This window comes from Phyllostomus discolor, chromosome 2, assembly GCF_004126475.2.
Source record: "Phyllostomus discolor isolate MPI-MPIP mPhyDis1 chromosome 2, mPhyDis1.pri.v3, whole genome shotgun sequence".
Taxonomy (NCBI): domain Eukaryota; kingdom Metazoa; phylum Chordata; class Mammalia; order Chiroptera; family Phyllostomidae; genus Phyllostomus; species Phyllostomus discolor.
In genome coordinates, this window is record NC_040904.2 from 178759373 (window position 1) to 178776777 (window position 17405).

General features: G+C 36.2%; 1 protein-coding gene across 3 annotated transcripts in view; it reads right to left on the reverse strand.

Moving 5' to 3' along the window:
- CCDC91 (coiled-coil domain containing 91) overlaps nucleotides 1–17405 on the reverse strand; it is a 270362-nt gene that overhangs the window by 52086 nt on the left and 200871 nt on the right. For all 3 annotated transcript variants that reach the window (XM_028532813.2, XM_036019212.1, XM_036019213.1), the window contains 3 exons: nucleotides 16243–16335; nucleotides 16090–16158; nucleotides 12518–12694 (listed from right to left, as the gene is read on the reverse strand). In XM_028532813.2, the coding sequence (XP_028388614.1) occupies nucleotides 12518–12694; nucleotides 16090–16158; nucleotides 16243–16335 (339 nt within the window). The remainder of the gene's footprint in view (nucleotides 1–12517; nucleotides 12695–16089; nucleotides 16159–16242; nucleotides 16336–17405) is intronic.

Here is a 17405-nt window from a genome sequence, read left to right on the forward strand (position 1 = left end):
TGAAAGACTTCTATAACTTCATGTTTTTAACTCTCTACCATATTTTAAAGTTTTAATGTTTCATAGAGGTAAAATCTTCTCTTACTGCTGAGGAGGTGAATAATAATTTTTTAAAACTCTTCATGTCCCCACATCTGCTTTCTTCTCTGCTTTTCGTAGAACTTGACTCTTCATACTTGGCTATTTGCTCATGTTTAACGAGGGGAGCACGAAAATGCTGAGTAACGTCTCTGTGCGCGCAATTGTGGTTTATAGACTGTGATCTTACAGCAGAGCAATCTGGCTGAGTTGCTTCCTTGGGGCAATTTTTGATACCAATATATTTAGGTCTTTTTTCTTGAGCTGTCTGGATTCCTCAGAAAAGAATCTTCCCATTTCCTGTCTGGTTGTCAGCACTCTGAGTGCTGGGATGGGAAAAATAGCTAAGGTTTTCAGTAAGCAACAGAAAACTCTTCACATTGCTCTCCTCCCAACCCCATTTTATTATAGCACCTGTATCTGCAACTGTGCTTAGTGACCCCCAGGCCACAGACCCTGCAATTTCTTGTTTCATTTTTTGCATAGAACCTCAGTCTTCGGCCAGTATTGGAAAGAATGACTGGGGACTTAACTGCTTATTAAACAGATTTTTAAACTTCCCTTCCATCTGAAGTTTCATCTTCATTCTCACTTCCAGAGGTATCCTGTGCCACTAACTAGTAAGCTTCTGGAGTTTCTACAAGGTATACTGATATTCTCAGTTGTCTCTAGTCCTAGCTTAAGGTTGTTTCAGATTTTTATTTCAGTGGGGTTTTAGGAGGCAGAGATAAAAATGAGTATTCTAACTATTCCTTTTAACTAGACATGTCTTAGAAAAAATATGTCAAACTTTTATTTTGAAACAAGTTCATATATCTTTAATCTAGCTTCCCCTAATATAACATCATATAATAATATTGAATAGACTACAGATTTTATTTGTATTCCACAATGATTCCCCCAATATTTTTTTCTGTTCCAGGAGTACTCTAAGGTAAAACATTGTACTCACATCATACCTCATCACTCTCCTCTAGTCTGACAGGCTTTTAGTTTTTCTTATTATGACACTGATACTTGGGAAGAGTACTTTTCAGGCATTTGAAGAAACATGGATGTTTCTTTTTTTCTTATAATATAGACTGGTGTTATAGATTTTGGAAAAGAGTATTAAAGATGAAGATGCTTCTCATTACATTGTATGGGGGGTATGTGGCATTAAACATAATTTATCACTGAAGATGTTAACCTTGATCACTTGATTAAAGTGATGACTGTCAGGTTTTTCTAGTGTCAAGTTAACATATTTTCCCTTTCTACAGTTTATTAATTTGAAAGCAACAACCAAGCCAAGCCAACACTCAAGCAGAGGTAAATTAAGTTCCATCTACTGAGAAAGGGAATATCTATATCTATTTTTTATCAAGACATATAAGTATGACTACTTAAAAGTACAGATACAGTTTATTCTATAGCTATATAATTATGCAGCATTTCTAACTCCACTTCCATCAGTTTTGGAATTTATATTTTTCTTGGAAATTTTTCATTCCATCTAAGTTTTACAATTGATTGGTACTGTTATTAACACTGCTTATAGAACTTTAAATTTGTACAGCACTAGGCCACTTTATTCGTTCCTCTAATAATGTGTATTAATAGCACCCTTCTTTATTCATCAATCTTGTCAAAGACTTGTGAATTTTATGTCTTTTAAAAAATGAAGTACAGTATTTTGAAACCTTCCAATCTATATTATGATTATCTTTTATAACCATTATTATTTCTTTCTATTTTCTTTGGCTTATTCTATTTTTCTTGTCTAACTTCCCTAATAAATTGGAAGTGTTAGCCCTTACTTCCCAATTTTTTCTATTTTTTAATATAGGTATTAATATTCTAATATGGCTATGATTTTCTCTGAAGTAAAAACTTAGATGCTTCTCATAATTTAAAAAAACTATTTTTAATAATGACTGCGTTTTTCCTTTGTGCTCAGCTTTTAAACAAATTTACACATGGTGAAATACACAAACCTTAAGTGTATAGCGCTCTCTCTCTCTCTCTCTCTCTCTCTCTCTCTCTCTATATATATATATATATATATATATAAATATATAATGGTATCCACTTACCCACTACCCAGTGAAGAAAAAACATTTCTATGCCTCAGAAACATCTCTGATGTTTTTCCCCATCATAAATAAACACTATTGTGATTTATATCATCATTGATCATTATTTTAGTCTGTTCTTAAAGGTCAGAAAAATTAAATAACAGTATTTATGCTTCTGTGGCTGGCTTTTATTGTACACATTTTTGAGATTCATCCATACTGTAGAGTGTATCATTAGTTTGTCTTTCTTATTTTGGTGTAGTGTTCATTGTATAAATATACCACAACTTATTCATCCATTCTACTACTAATGGATTTTGGAATATTCCCATTTGGGATTATTATGAATAAAGCATCTCTTCCTTTACATATCTTTTGGTGGACATAAGCATTAACTTCTGTGGCTTGTATAGGCATGCCCTGTCTTACCATCCTTCACTTTACTGTGCTTCAGATACTGCATTTCATCAACATCAAGGCAAGACCCTCCTCCATCAGCAAAACAATTACAGCTCACTGAAGACACAGCTAATGGTTAATAATTTTTAGCAAAAAAGTATTTTTAAATTAAAGTATGTACATTGTATTTAGACATAATGCTATTTATACATTTAATAGACTATGATATAGCATAAACACAGTTTTTTATATGCACCAGGAAACAAAAATCTGTGTGACTCACATTATTGCAATACTTGCTTTATTGTGGTGGTCTGTAAGTGAACTTGCAATACCTCCAAGGTATGTCTGTATACATAATTGTGGAAATAGGGGGTATCAGAGTATACATGTGTTGAGCCAATTAGCAGATACGTCTGCAGTTTTTTAAAGTGAGTAGACAAATTTACCTCCTCCCAGAATGTGTGAGGTCAAGCTACTCCACATCATCATCATCAACAGTTAGTATTGTCAGTTCCTTTAGTCAAACTCGTACCAGGGCAGAGAGAGATGTATCGGTATCTCACCGTGACTTTAATTCACACTTCCTGGAAGAATAATGGTGCTGAGCACCTTTTCACATGCTTTTGGGCATGTTTACATGTTCTTTTGTATAGTGCTCTTACTTTTAGATTGTAGCCTTTATTCTGGAGAGTAAAGCCCTTTGAGGTTCTCAAGTGAAAGCCCGTGATTTACCAGAGCCCGTCCACCTTGGCAAGACTTAGCCTCCAACTCTCCTTCCCCAAGAGTGCCTGGTCAGCTCCTTAGCCTCCCAACTTTTCTTTTTCTGCTGATGGATTTCAGGAGTCTTCCCTCTGTGTACGCAACTTGGGGTCTGGCCAGTCTTGTGAAGTGGGTGGATATCTGAACAACTAATTTTTGTTGTTCTAGAATTTGTTCTGAAAATCTGCCCCTTGGCAGGGCCTGAACTTCTGCCTCATAAACTTTTATAAGACTGAAGTTTTCTGCTTGAATTTTAATTCTACATGCTGCCAAAGAGAAAATGCTTTTTAAAGCCTGACTGTAAAATTTACCTTGACCATTTTCATTTTCTCTAGTACTGAAATTCCTCCGCCCACCTGCATTTGTTGCTCTACAATGCCTTCACAAAGCTGTTTTACCTACATTGTACAGCTGTTATGACTGCGTGTGTGTGTGTGAGAAAGAATTAGTCCCACGCAGTATATGTCCTTATGGGTAGAATAAAAAGTTCTACTCATTAAGTTTTAAATTCCAATATTATATCTTTTACTTTAGAAATTATGTTCAGTTTTCTTAAAAATTTAGCTGGTCATATTTTCACAGTCTTTTGTCTTTTTCCTTACTCAAAAAAGAGATTTACAAATGAAAGATTTTTTCCCCTTTAAACAAGTTCTACAAAGTGTTATTTAATTTTTAAATTCTACACAACGATACCTTTGTTCCATTTGCCATCTAGCATATTTTTTCTCCTATCACATGGTACTTCGTTGTGGGTAGGAACAATGCTATCCTAGCACAAAGGATTCAGTGAGAACCTGTAGTAGTGCGGTACAACAACCGATAAGCAACCTTGTGAAGCACAGATATCAATATATCTCTGGGATATAATGGTCCTCAACCACACTTGCTTGAATAAATGTATGACACTATAAAGCTGTTAAAACAGAAGAAGCCCAAAAATACTTAAATATTCTGCTTTTCATAAATGTAAATAAATACAATGAATATTTGCTATTTGAAAATAAAATTATTAGCAATAAATGATATAACTAAAGAACACTAAAGCACTTAAATCTTGCTAGTTTATTAAAATGTAATTTGTTTACTACTATTCAGAACAGAATCCCACTGAAAAACATCAATTATCAGTTGTTTGCCCCAGACACAGGTGATATGAATTTTATCAGTCACTGAAATTTCATGTCTCAGACATATGTTTGATCTGATACCCTGTTTGCAGTGACCAGGTTCAGTCTTTCCCCTCTAAAATGTTTGTCTTTTCTTCACCATTTTAACTGCCATCACTTGGGCTAGGCTGCCTACTTCTTGCATGTCAAGTATTCTAGCAACTTCCAGGGAGTATCCTTAACTTCGGACTCCTCACATTTAAGGCTGCCAAGGTCACCTTCCATGAAGGATACTTAGCCTTGTCACTCTAGTGCAATGAAGTCTTCAGTGGCATTCTATTTCTGGTAGTAATCAAGGTGAGTTTGATTATTTACCTTCTAAGTTCTTGCAATTTGTTCAAGCATATAAATTCAGTCTGTTTTATACTACTTTCCCAAGAAACATTTTCAATTTCTGTCATATGGATACCCACCACCCACAACACACCCCTCCTTTGTGTTTTCAAATGCCTCAACACATAGATGTGCTCTGTCACAGCTCATTTTGTCTCATGTTAGGGCAATATATGGATCTGACATACTCCCTAGTTCACTGTAAGGTCCTGAAGACAATGGCAAAGTCTCATTCATGTGTGTGGCCTCTGTGGAAATCAGCATTCTGTCACGCACATGGTAAGTATTCAATTTGCAGTTCCCTGAGAGAGCAGTTCCATGCTCTCTCAGCTTGGAATGGCTTCCCCTTATCCTTCTCTTCTGAAAGCCAAGCCTCCTCCTCCTCCTCCTGCACAATTCAGTTTAAGCATTGTCATCTCTAGAAGCCTTCCCTGAAATGCTCCAGATCTCCATTTCCCCCCAGTGTGCATGGAGCTACTACCATCCGTACCTGCTCCAAGAGCACTCTACATTTATCTCTAAAAGCACTCTGCAACTCAAAACTGTGTAACTGCTTTACGTGTCCATCTTACCAAGTTGAGATCCCTTTGAAGTCAGGGATTATATTTATCATAGTTCATATTCTTTATGACTCAAACTCTAATGTAGTATCTGGTACAGAGTTCAGATGCATAAACCATCACCAGAGAAATGAGTGATTTGTTTCCCCAGTTCAAAGAAAATCTGCCTAAGGGCAGGAACTATATCTTACATTTCTTGAGTCCCCCAGAACACCTGATAAGGTGGGTATACACTAGGTGAAGCTTCCCAGGCTTTCTCAGTTCATGGCTTCACTGCTGCCCAAATAGTTTTTTCATGATGCCATCTAAGCCAAAATAAATACCTAACTCTTCCATTTATTAATTAATTAGGTTATAACATAGCAGCTATTTAAGATACACAAAAATTGAAAGAAAAATACTTTTATTTCATCCTCAACCACAGTTACTTATTCATGAATTTTGTCCACACTCAGCATTGCACAACTTCTTAAATCCTGGCATAAGACTGAACAATAACAATCTCATTTCCTGTTCCACGCTGACATTTGCACAGTATTTGCTTTTTATCACAGCCATCCCTAAACCAAGCCCAGGTTCACTTAGATATGATATAACAGCAAGAAATATAGACACATTAGAATGGACAAGGTAGTGGCTTATCTGGTTCCCATAAGGTCTGTAGCATCTCTGCATTCCCCTCTAATATTTAAAAGACCCTACAGCACCCTGGTGCATTACAACACCCCAGAGCACTGAGATGCACCCTGGAAACTACAGTCTGAGGCAATGACAGTAACCATCCATTCATTCAAGTGTTTCTCATGCACGGCCCTACGACAGGTGTCAAAACTACAAAGTGATTAAGAAGGTTGTAATTATAATAGTACCAACAGCAGCAGTGAGCATCTCAGCAACAGACACACGGACTATGTTCCAGGCATGAGGCGAAGTAAGTTAAGTAAATTTATGCTGGATGGTAAACTTGTTAACACTTGTAAACTTGTTACAATTAAAGATTCAGTCAACTAACAGAGATCTGTGTGAAAGACACAGTAGATTTAAGCAAAATATAAAGAGTATTCATCAAGGAACATGTATAAAAGACCTATGGACAAAGCCAAAGGGGGAAAGGATTGAGGGTGGGAAGTAGGGGTGGGTGGGGCTGAGTGGCGAGGGGAAAGAAGTGGCAGGAAAATGGAGACAACTGTACCTGAACAACAATTATATATATGTAATGAATATTAAAATAAAAATACGTAAGTAGTAATATTTGGTGTTGTGTATTTTTATTTAATCCACAGAACCATTTTGAGAGGCAGGTATACTCTGAGGTTTAAAGCAGTCAAAGCTACTTAACTAACGTTATATGTTTAAAAAGTGGCAATATTTTAAATGTATTTTAAAGTAATTGTATTGTTATTATTGCTGAAAAGGAATGTTCAACAATTAAATGAGAAGCATGTCAGTGACTAAGTGTAAGTCTGTGGGGGCTGCTACTGCCGAATACCTGTAACCACAGGGGGACAGGTCTCCTCAGAGCAAGAAAAGGACAGCGGAACTCACAGTCTCTGCACATACACCCCCCAGTCTCCCACCCACTCCATGCCTCACCATCCTGGACAGGAGGGATACACCCTTTGCTGGATAATTTAGGATTTGACAGCTTCATATTGCACTAAACTATTTCACCTACTGTTTCTAATTTGTCCCCATTCAGTTGTTCAAAACCACATGGCTAAGAAGTAAAAAGTATCACTTTGGGCAGAGTGTAGGTACCAATAAATGTCTAAAAGAGTCTCATCCTGATTTGGAAATGTCTCTCAAAACAGGGTGCACGGAAGTGAAAGTGCTCTCCCAGCTGACCAGGGAGAGACAGTGTACTCCTTACTGTGACCTAACGCTTCCACGGGGCTCCTGCTGCCCCTCGTCACCGTACAGGAAACCTGCACTAGTTCATTCAAAGTTAACCCTGTTCTGAAGCTGGCAGTAATTACCCTTCTTTCTCCTACATTACTTTCTAAGTATTTCATTAAAAACAATAATAATGATCGTCTAAATCGAGCACCCCACAAAAAAGTTGATGAATACTTTTTGTAAAGGGATCATAACACAAAGCACTATTTTTGGTGACTCAACTCTTGTTAAAATATTCCATTTTAGCCCTGGCTGGCGTAGCTCAGTGGATTGAGTGCAGGCTGGGAACCAAAGTGTCCCAGGTTCGATTCCCAGCCAGGGTACATTCCTGGGTTGCAGGCCAGAACCCCCAGCAACCGCACATTGATCGATCTCGATCTCTCTCTCTCTCTCTCTCTTCTTTCCCTCTCTAAAAATAAATAAATAAAATCTTAAAAATATATATATTAAAAAAAAGAATTCTTAAAAAAAATTCCATTTCAAAACTACTAAAACTCTAAAAGAGCTAACTGTGTTGTTAAAGATCAAGTCCATTTTGAAAAAATTAATCCGTCTCATGAAAACGGTGCTGGGCCTGCATCAGTTTATGATGCCTGCAGTTTGTTCAAGATTCAGTTCCTACTTTCAAGGTGCTGCTAATCTAGTGGAGATGATACAGACAGATTCTTTTCATGGGATATGACTGGGCAGTGGCATAGTTATATACTGAATACCAAAGAAAAAAGAACACTTGATTTAACCTAAGAAGTGGAAGATAAATTGTCTGGATTTGAAAATGCTTACTCACTAAATAAGAGTGGGTTTTTCAAGTTAGGAAAGCAATGACATCCTAGGCTGAGGTGCTCCATGACTAAGGGTCAAATTCCCTAGAACAGCATTGCTGCTATGTGTACCAGCGGTTTGGTCCTAAAAGCACGAAATGTGGAGCAGTGTAGATGTAGAGGCAGGAACCAGGTTGCTGGTTCATGCTAAGTAGTTTGAATGTTATCCTATTGGTGACAGGGCAGCAATGAAGAGTTTATAGTGGGGGAATGGCATTTTTTTAAAAAATTTTAAGAGAGGGAAGGGAGGGAGATACAGAGAGCGAGAGAGAAACATCAATGTGCGGTTGTTGGGGGTTATGGCCTGCAACCCAGGCATGTACCCTGGCTGGGAATCGAACCTGGGACACTTTGGTTCCCAGCCCGAGATCAATCCACTGAGCTACACCAGCCAGGGTAGGAATGGCATTTTTATTCCAAATACGAAGAGGACAAAATTGAAGACAAAGTAGTCAATGTTGGAGGTCAAGGTAAGCAATAAGAACCATAATTAAGAAAATGAGCCCTGGCTGGTGTAGCTCAGTGGACTGAGAATGGGCCTTCGAACCAAAGGGTCACCAGTTCGATTCCCAGTCAGGGCAGGCCCCCAGTTGGGGACATGTGAGGGGCAACCACACATTGATGTTTCTCCCCTTCTCCCTCCCTTCCCCTATTTTTAAACAAACAAACAAACAAACAAACAAACAAATATTCTTTAAATAAAATTAAAAAAAAGAAAATGATAGCTGAAGAAAGTGTGTATGTTTAAGGATTATTTAACAAGTAAAATGGGAAGTTTTCAATAATTAAAAAGGCATGACATTGGGGATAAGAGGAGGAGAGTCTAGGAGAAACTCCAGTTCTCTGGACAGAAGGAAAAGGTTTCGAGATATGAACAGGTAAGTTGATGCACTGTTTGTTCCCTTGTCCCTAGATAACACTTGTCACAATTAAACTGTGATTGAGATTTTACCTACAATTAACTAGGTTACTATCAAAATGTTAAATATAAATTTTAGAACCACTGAATTAAAACTAAATAAGCCAATATAGAAAAGTTATTTCAGTTTTGTAAAACTATCTGGCCTGCTAAGCTAAAACAGAAATGCTATTTCCTTTTTAAAAGAAGGGTCAGGTGGCAATACTAAATTTCTTAAAGAAAATTTAACCACTGATTGTAATGTCTGTGGCTTTTGGGAAAAACATAACCCCAAATTACAGTGGCTGTGGTGAAAGACTATTACGAAGAGCTTTCAGCGTCAGAAACGGTCTAAGTGTCGGTGGGCACGGGAGCCCTGGTCGGGACCTGGCTGGACCAGCACGACTGACGACTCTTCTCCTGGCCCCGGGCTGGTGTCAGCAGCAAGGGTGCTTTCCTTTCTTTAGCAAAGATTTTCAAGGCACACAGAATTAATTTAATAAAGATAAATATGTCCGAGTCGAACTTTCTAGTTAATATCTCAGAAAAAAAATGTACAAATCTACAATGAATACTGTATGACTTAGTCTTAAATATACGACCAAGATTAAACCAAATCATCTCTCAAAGGAGTTTGAAGAGACATGTGCCACCTCCTTAGCTATTGAGTTTTCTATCGGAGTTCAACGTTTACCCCTCAGTTAAGGACACTTTTAACATAGAGAAAATCCAGAGGGAAGTTAAAGCAGAAGCTGTTCTATTTTTCATACTTTCTCAGGAGTAATTTTAGTTGCTTAAGTTCACACTGACTGTTTTTTACTTTGCTGTAGTCTATCCTTTCCTAATTTCTCAGTAAGAAATTAGGTGGCCAAAGATGCTGATTGCTGTTAATTCTAAGTTTTGGCCTCAGAATTCTATTTATTAAAGAAACATTTGAGTGCTGTGAAGTGACCTAAATCTTAGAATTAAAAAACAGCTTCCAGGCTTTTCTAAATCAGTGCCTTCAGTCAGTACACAAGCAGTTTGGAGTTTCCTGGAAAGTAGCTCTTCCGGCTCTACGGACCCCAGCTAGCTGCCAGAGAACTAGCGGACACAATGAACGGTGGCCTGAGAAGCCAGGCAGGAGGTGGGCAGAAGGTGGCAGAAGCTACTGCTCATACTGTGGCCCTGCGCTTCCTAGACAGGGTAGCCGAAGCCCTGGCCTCTCGACCCTGGAGAGTAGTGTGATGCAGAAACCACCAACCACTTCAACATCTTCACAACTTCATCCGAAATGTAATTTTAAGAGACTATTTCCACTATTACACAGTTAATCTGAAGTAGTCATTATTTGTAAGTAGAAGATGGATACATTTCATAAAAGAATGTCATGTAGAATCCTGTTCAGAAATTTTTTAAAATTTATTTGGCTTTAAATACCATTTATATTCTTGTCAATCCCAATCTGCAGCGCTGAGAAGCCACCTGAACTCCAGAACCGTGCTTCTAACTGCCTGCCTAACATCTCCTCTGTCTAGGGTTGAGAATAGGCACCTCTAATTTAATATGAACAAACCAGGTTTTTTATGCCCATGAAACCCAACTCTTCCTCACTGTAGCAAATGAAGTCACCGCCTGAAATCACTACCTACCCAATAATTTATTCTGGGAGGAATTTGTTTGAAAAACAGCTTTATGAAAATATTACATATATAATAAAATGCATCACCATGAAATAATTTGATAAGTTTTGTCAAATGTAATCACCACCACAATTATAACTAAGACATTTTTCCATCACCTTCATAAAGTCTTCCCCACCCTCCCCAGGCAAACACTGATTTCTTTATCTCTTCTTCTTCTTTTTTTTTTTTAGACAGGGGATATTTTATTGCTAAAGTAAAGAATAATCCTGGATCACAAATACAGTGGATTTAAGGAACTTAACAAAGAGAATAGTTACAATGGGGTTTTAATGTATTCTCTTAATTTGTAATAACTATATTTATTTAGAAAAATGCATGCACATGGGACTGATATGTACATATAGGTACATATAAATGCATCTAAAATTCACTGCTTGAAATATAATTGCAAAAATACTACTTATGACAAACCTTACTAACTCTTCATATAATTTTGAATATTATATACACTTCAAAGTTGAAACAGGAGTTTCTATTATTTTCAGAACAACTGATGCCAGGATTAGTTTGCTGACAAAATGGATGAGAGAGAAATAGTGGACACTGGGGAGAGGGGGCAGGCAAGATTCCCAAGGCCACAGCCCCAAGAGGTGGCCGTGGCTGGGAGGGACCCTGAGCGATCTCTGGAGCAGCTCCAGTATATTAAAATGTTTGGCTATGAAAAACAGGAGACACCTTGGGATCTTCCAGGAAAATATGAACAGAATTAGCTGCTTCCTACAGGGGTACATGAATTTCAAATTGATTTCAAAGTGAGTATAGAAGTTGAGAAGGGCTGGGCCAATGATATGGCTATTTATGGAAGGTTTATATTAATTTACAAATTTTAGTATAAGACTCTTTTTCTTTTAAATTTGATCTTTATTGTTTTTTTCCCATTACCATTTAGTCCCCTTACCTCCCTTATACCTTCAAAAAGTCTTCCCACCATTCCTAGGGAAACACTGATTCCTTTCTTCTCAAATTAGTTTTGCCTTCTCCAGAATTTCATGTAAATAGAATCATGTAGCATGAAAATTTTTTGAGTCTGGCTTTTTTCCTAACTTCCTTATCTAAACAAGTACCCATTCTCAGCTAAACACATAACCCCGAATTTTTTCTTTACAGCCTATAGAACTATATGAAACTACCTTACTAATAAAGGTTTTTTAACTTGAACAGAAGCTCCATGAGTGCCTAGGAACAGTGTCTATCTTGTTAGATGCTATACATCAAAATCTTCCAACAGTGTCAACACAGGGCAGATGCTTAATAAATACTACTGAATGAAGAAAGAAATTAAAATAACCCTCTCAAGTGCTTCATATTGAAATTACACATTAAATGACCAGGAAGCTGAATTCATACTTTGTTCAAAGATGAGGACGCTGGGGACAGAATAGTGTGGTGGCCGACTTGCAGGTCCTCTTGAGTATGGCTACCTGATTTTGGATCTGGGCTGCTGCCTCTTCTGAGAAGTTATGATGGCCTTGAGCAACTTATAGAACCTTCCTAAGCTTTAATTTCTGCTACTGTAAAAATGGGGATATATGTTTTCACATATATTGTTTTGTATTGAGTGTATGTGTACATGTGTTGTTTGTGAAAAAAACATATACTTTAAACAGGAGGCTTAATGTAGCAGTGATGACTAAACATGAATTTGTACTGTGATTTGTCTTGAAAATACAGTTAAAGGTAAGATTATAAGTATGAGAAGGTAACACTATACATATATTAAGAATTATTTGTTTAAAATATTAATATGAAAGGCAACATAATTAAATACTGATACATTTACTAAGTTGATTTTAAGATAAAATAGGAAGAATACTGAATTTTAAGAAAAGTAAAAAAAATCACTAAGAATTAATTTTACTAACCTGACTAATTTTTCTTTGTTCTTGTATAGCTTTTTCAATTGCCTGAGATACTTGTTCTTGATCTTTTGCATGCTCAGTCTTCCATAATTCCCGTTCTTCAGCATGAGCTTTGTCCAATTTTTTTCTTTCTTCTTCTATGGCTTTTAAAACTTCATCCTTCATTGCTTCTTTCTCAAGCTTCAAAACAAATAAAGACCAAAACAAAACAAACTGAAAGGATGACTGCACAATAATCCTTTGAATAATACAGTCTTGGGTCAACCTAAAAAACACAAAACTTTGATTCTACAGGGTTTAGTTCTGATGTTTTTAAGCAGATTTAATAACTGCTGTGAAATAAAATCAATCTGTTTTTGTACAAATGATCGACTTATTTCCATGGCATTTCTAAACTTAAAAGAAACCAAGTCTTAGCTTAAAGTAACAGTTGTTGAACTATTTGATCTTAGGATCCCTTTACACTCTTAAAAATTACTGAAGACTTCAAAGAGCTGGTGGTTTGTATTGGTTATACATGTTAAGATTTACCCTATAAGGAATTTAAACCAAGACAAAATGAAAATATATATTTATTAATTCATTTAAAACTAATAACATTAAAGACACTGTATAATGAACACTATACTTTATAAAAATAACTATATTTTGCAAAATTAAAAAGTGAAAAGAATGTTTCTAAACCTCCTTAATAGCTGACTTAAGACATCTAGAGTTTTATATCTGCCTTCTGTATTAAACCTGTAATGATATTATTTGGTTAAATTATATTAAAAAGGAAAAAAAAAAACAGTCTTACAGAGATACGTAGTAGAGAAGGGAAAAATATTTAGTAGCCAGGTTGAGATTACTGTAGATATTCTTATGATTCCACACAAAAGTTAATGAGGTAGTTCTTAAAAGTTAGTTGCCGTAAAGAAAACCAAATCATGTCAATGACATTTTTGTACTCTTACCTTACAATCCTTTTGCACTTTGAATAAATCCTTTATCTATGCATGACTTTAAAAACTCTTTTTTTACTTGGAAAAGACTGAATGAAAGCAAATACAAATTTTCCAAAATTCTAATTTTTGCTTTGAAGTTTGAAATTTACCATAAGCATTAGAAACTTTTTTTTCCTTCATGTGCTGGACTCATTCCACATATTTTGGAGAAAATGTCTGTCAAATATTAAAGTCTGTGTAACTCTACATAGTAGAATGGATTTCCACAAAAAAAAATGTGCCTACACTTCAGCTGTAAGTCAAATACCTGCACAAGAACTTTCCTCAAGAAAACCATCCACTTTGGTATACAGCAAAGTCTACAGACCTCCCACCCCTAATCCCTAGAAAGTTACCACTTTTTCTATTGCCTCTAGTTCATGACCAATTTGACAAAAACTATAGAAGCTGACAGTTACCACTTTCTAGACTTCTATGTTACTCCACCATTCTCTTCCTAAACTACTCTTACTAGGCTCATTGATACCTTCCATGGTGTTTTTTTTTTTTTTTTTTTGCTTTGTTTGAGTCCTTATTTTTGTTAACCTCAAAGCAGCATTCTACATAGCTGCCTACTTCTGTTTTCTTTTCTTTTTTTTTTAAGATTATTTATTTATTTTTTAGAGAAGGAAGGGAGGGAGAAAGAGAGAGAGAGAGAGAAACATCAATGTATGGCTGCTGAGGGTCATGGCCTGCAACCCAGGCATGTACCCTGACTGGGAATCGAACCTGTCATGCTTTGGTTCGCAGCCTGAGCTCAATCCACCGAGCTACGCCAGCCAGGGCCCTAATTCTGTTTTCTTGAAGCCCTCTCTTTTCTGGGTTTGCACAACTGCGTGCATTTTTTATTTCTCCTACTAATTTGGCTGAGTCTTTTCAGTTTTTGTAACCTCTTCCTTTCTCTGAATTTTAAATTTTGTTTTTCTTTCAGGGCTCAGACACTGGACCACCTGTTACTTTACACTCTCCTGTGCACGTGACAATATTTCCATAGCTACCATTACCATCTATTTGCTGAAAACCAAAAACCATTATTAGTATCTTCAGGTCATTCCTTTCTCCTGAGCTATAAATGTCAGATTGATTCAGTTATCTACCTGACTCTGCCATCTGCATCTATCTCAGGCACCTCAAAGTCCATACCAAAGAAACAGCCCTCGTTTTCATGTTGCTGTTGAATCAACACTGAGAGAGTTCACAAACTGGTCACTTCCTTTACCATCCAGACCAACATGTATGGTGATCCCATCTTCTATTTCTAGAGTTTGCCTCTTTATTTCCTTTCCAAGCTATTCCTACTGCTCTGCTTCTACCACTCACTGTATCTTACCCTGACTTCTGATGTGCTCAGTTAATTCTTTTTCTGCCTCCCACTTTTGTTGTATCTGATTTCCCAAAAGTTAATGTCAATTACCAGTATGTCACACTCATATTAAAAAATGTCAAGGTGTCTACCCTTACCTATGGAATAAAATTCAAACTTATAATTCAGAATGCAAGCCATCCTTCAAGACTCATTTCAAAAGTAATTTATTGTTAAAAACTCCATATTTATTGCCACATGGAAATACTACCTATACGCTCATAATAATTTCATGCATTGCTCCTTGTCTTATTGGTGCATAAATAATATTTTTCTTACCTGACTGTAAGTTCTTTAAGAAAAAGAAAAAATCACAGTCAACCTTGAACTTCTACCCTAGCATAGTTATTGACACATGAGACTTCCAGTATTTGTTTACTAAGTTTAAATCCAAACCTCAAAATTTAATATTACATGTGCATTTGTTGGTACATATCTATGAACGATGTCAAAGTTGGCTTTAAAAGTCACATATCTTGACAAATAATTAATTACACACACATGAACATACGTGCATATATTGTATACATGCACACACACGTGTGTGCACTCACATTTAGGGTTTGGTACAAATCACATCCCTGTTTTGCTACAAAGCCTTTCATTACAAAATCATACGCATGTGATTCTGTAACATAACAATATCACACTAAAGCACAACATCTGATACCTTAGGTGAAATGTTCAAATTAAAATTATAAATTATTATGCCCATATTATCATCCTACCAACCACACTCAAGCAGGCCTTACTTCTGGTGGACCCTGTGTTACTTATATGATACCTACCAAATACCAAGTGGAAATTAGTGTCCATATATGTATTCTTTTAAAAATTCTTTTAACAATTCATTAATAATCTAAATGCAAAATATTTCCACATCATCATAATCTTGTATAATGTAAATTAACAAGAATAAGAACAGTGATATCCTAAAAGTTTAAGAGGAAAAATAAGGAAAACAACATTTTTTTTATTGAAATAAAATATTTTACAGAATTAGGTAGTTTGCACCATTAATGAACTCAGTTTTTTTAAATTCCACTTACAAAGAAACCCATTATTACAGATGAGTTTATACCAGGTGAATAATTGATAAGTACAATTTTCATATGACACTAAAAATATTCAATTTAGGCTTTGAGGTAAGGTAAACATAACAACAAACAGAACAAATAAAAATGACTGGAATTAAACTACAGGATAAACTTTTCAGGTGGAAATACCTTTGCAGCGGACACTAATGTCTCCTTATTTCTTTGCCTTTCTTCCTCCAAACATCTTTCAAATATTTCCTGTAAATAAGACAGACACTAAACGTATTATCTGAAGTAACAGAACACATTCTCCCCACACTCTGAGCAAACTTAAAGCGTTACCTTCTGTTCTTGAGACTGCTGAGTCAAAGCTTCCTTTATCTTTTCTTTTAACAGGTCCTTCTCTACCTCTAGCATTTCGAGGAGCCTCTGGTGCTACAAGGAATGATAAATGGATTATGATTACACCGTGAGATCTATAACCTATCAACAAGGAGAACAGCTGGTAGAATTCATTTGTCCCAAAATATTGTACCTTACCACACATTCAAAAAATGAATCTATGAAAAGTCAATATTATATTACATAGCTAACGTTAAAGTACACAGTGTTCATGTATTTACTTTTGTTCCAGCATGCTAGTTAAAACACACAGACCATCAGCCAGTTATCACGAAGTAGGCACTTGGCATTTGAATTGAATTTTCTAAGAAAACCTGACTTTTGTAGCTTCAGTATATTTAATATAGGTGAGCCAGATACTCGTTCTGTAACAATTTTCTTATGGGGAAACGGAAACAAAAGAAAATATATGTTCCTATTCTCATAGATTTTTCTTTCAGTTACTAAGGACAAATAAGATATTTTCTTAAATTTAGAATGCTCTTTACATATAAGCCTCCTTTAAATATAAATTTATCCTAATACCCAATATTTAAAAATAAATATATATCCTTCAAAGTTGTTCTGATTTAAAACTTTTAGGAAGGCAGTCTGCACAGTCACGTCTAGTTCACATAATCTATTATTCATGGTTTTAATTGTTACTTTTTACCTTTATTTGTTAAGAAAATAAGGAAAGTTACTGCACTCCAGAAAGAAGACACCCTTACCAACAAAAGCAGAACAGAATTGCATGGACTGGGAGAGCAGCTAACCAAAGAAATTGTTCCATGTTTGGAACATAGAATTCTTGCCCCCAAATACTTGGTATTAGCTATGGACAAATCATTGCTCTTTATTTCACCATCCTCCCCTTTACAAAACAGGACATTTGTTTCAGTTATAGTTGACCCTTGAACAACACATGGATTGGGGCATTGCCCCTATGCAGTCAAAAGTCCATATGTAACTCCTGGTTTCCCCAAAACTTAACTGTCATCCCTCAGTATCTGTGGGGGATTAGTTCCAGGATTCTGTGAGGATGCCAAAGGCCACGAATGCTCAAGTCCCTCATGTAAAAATGGCAAAGAACAATGCATGCAGGTGGTCCTCTGCATCCAGGG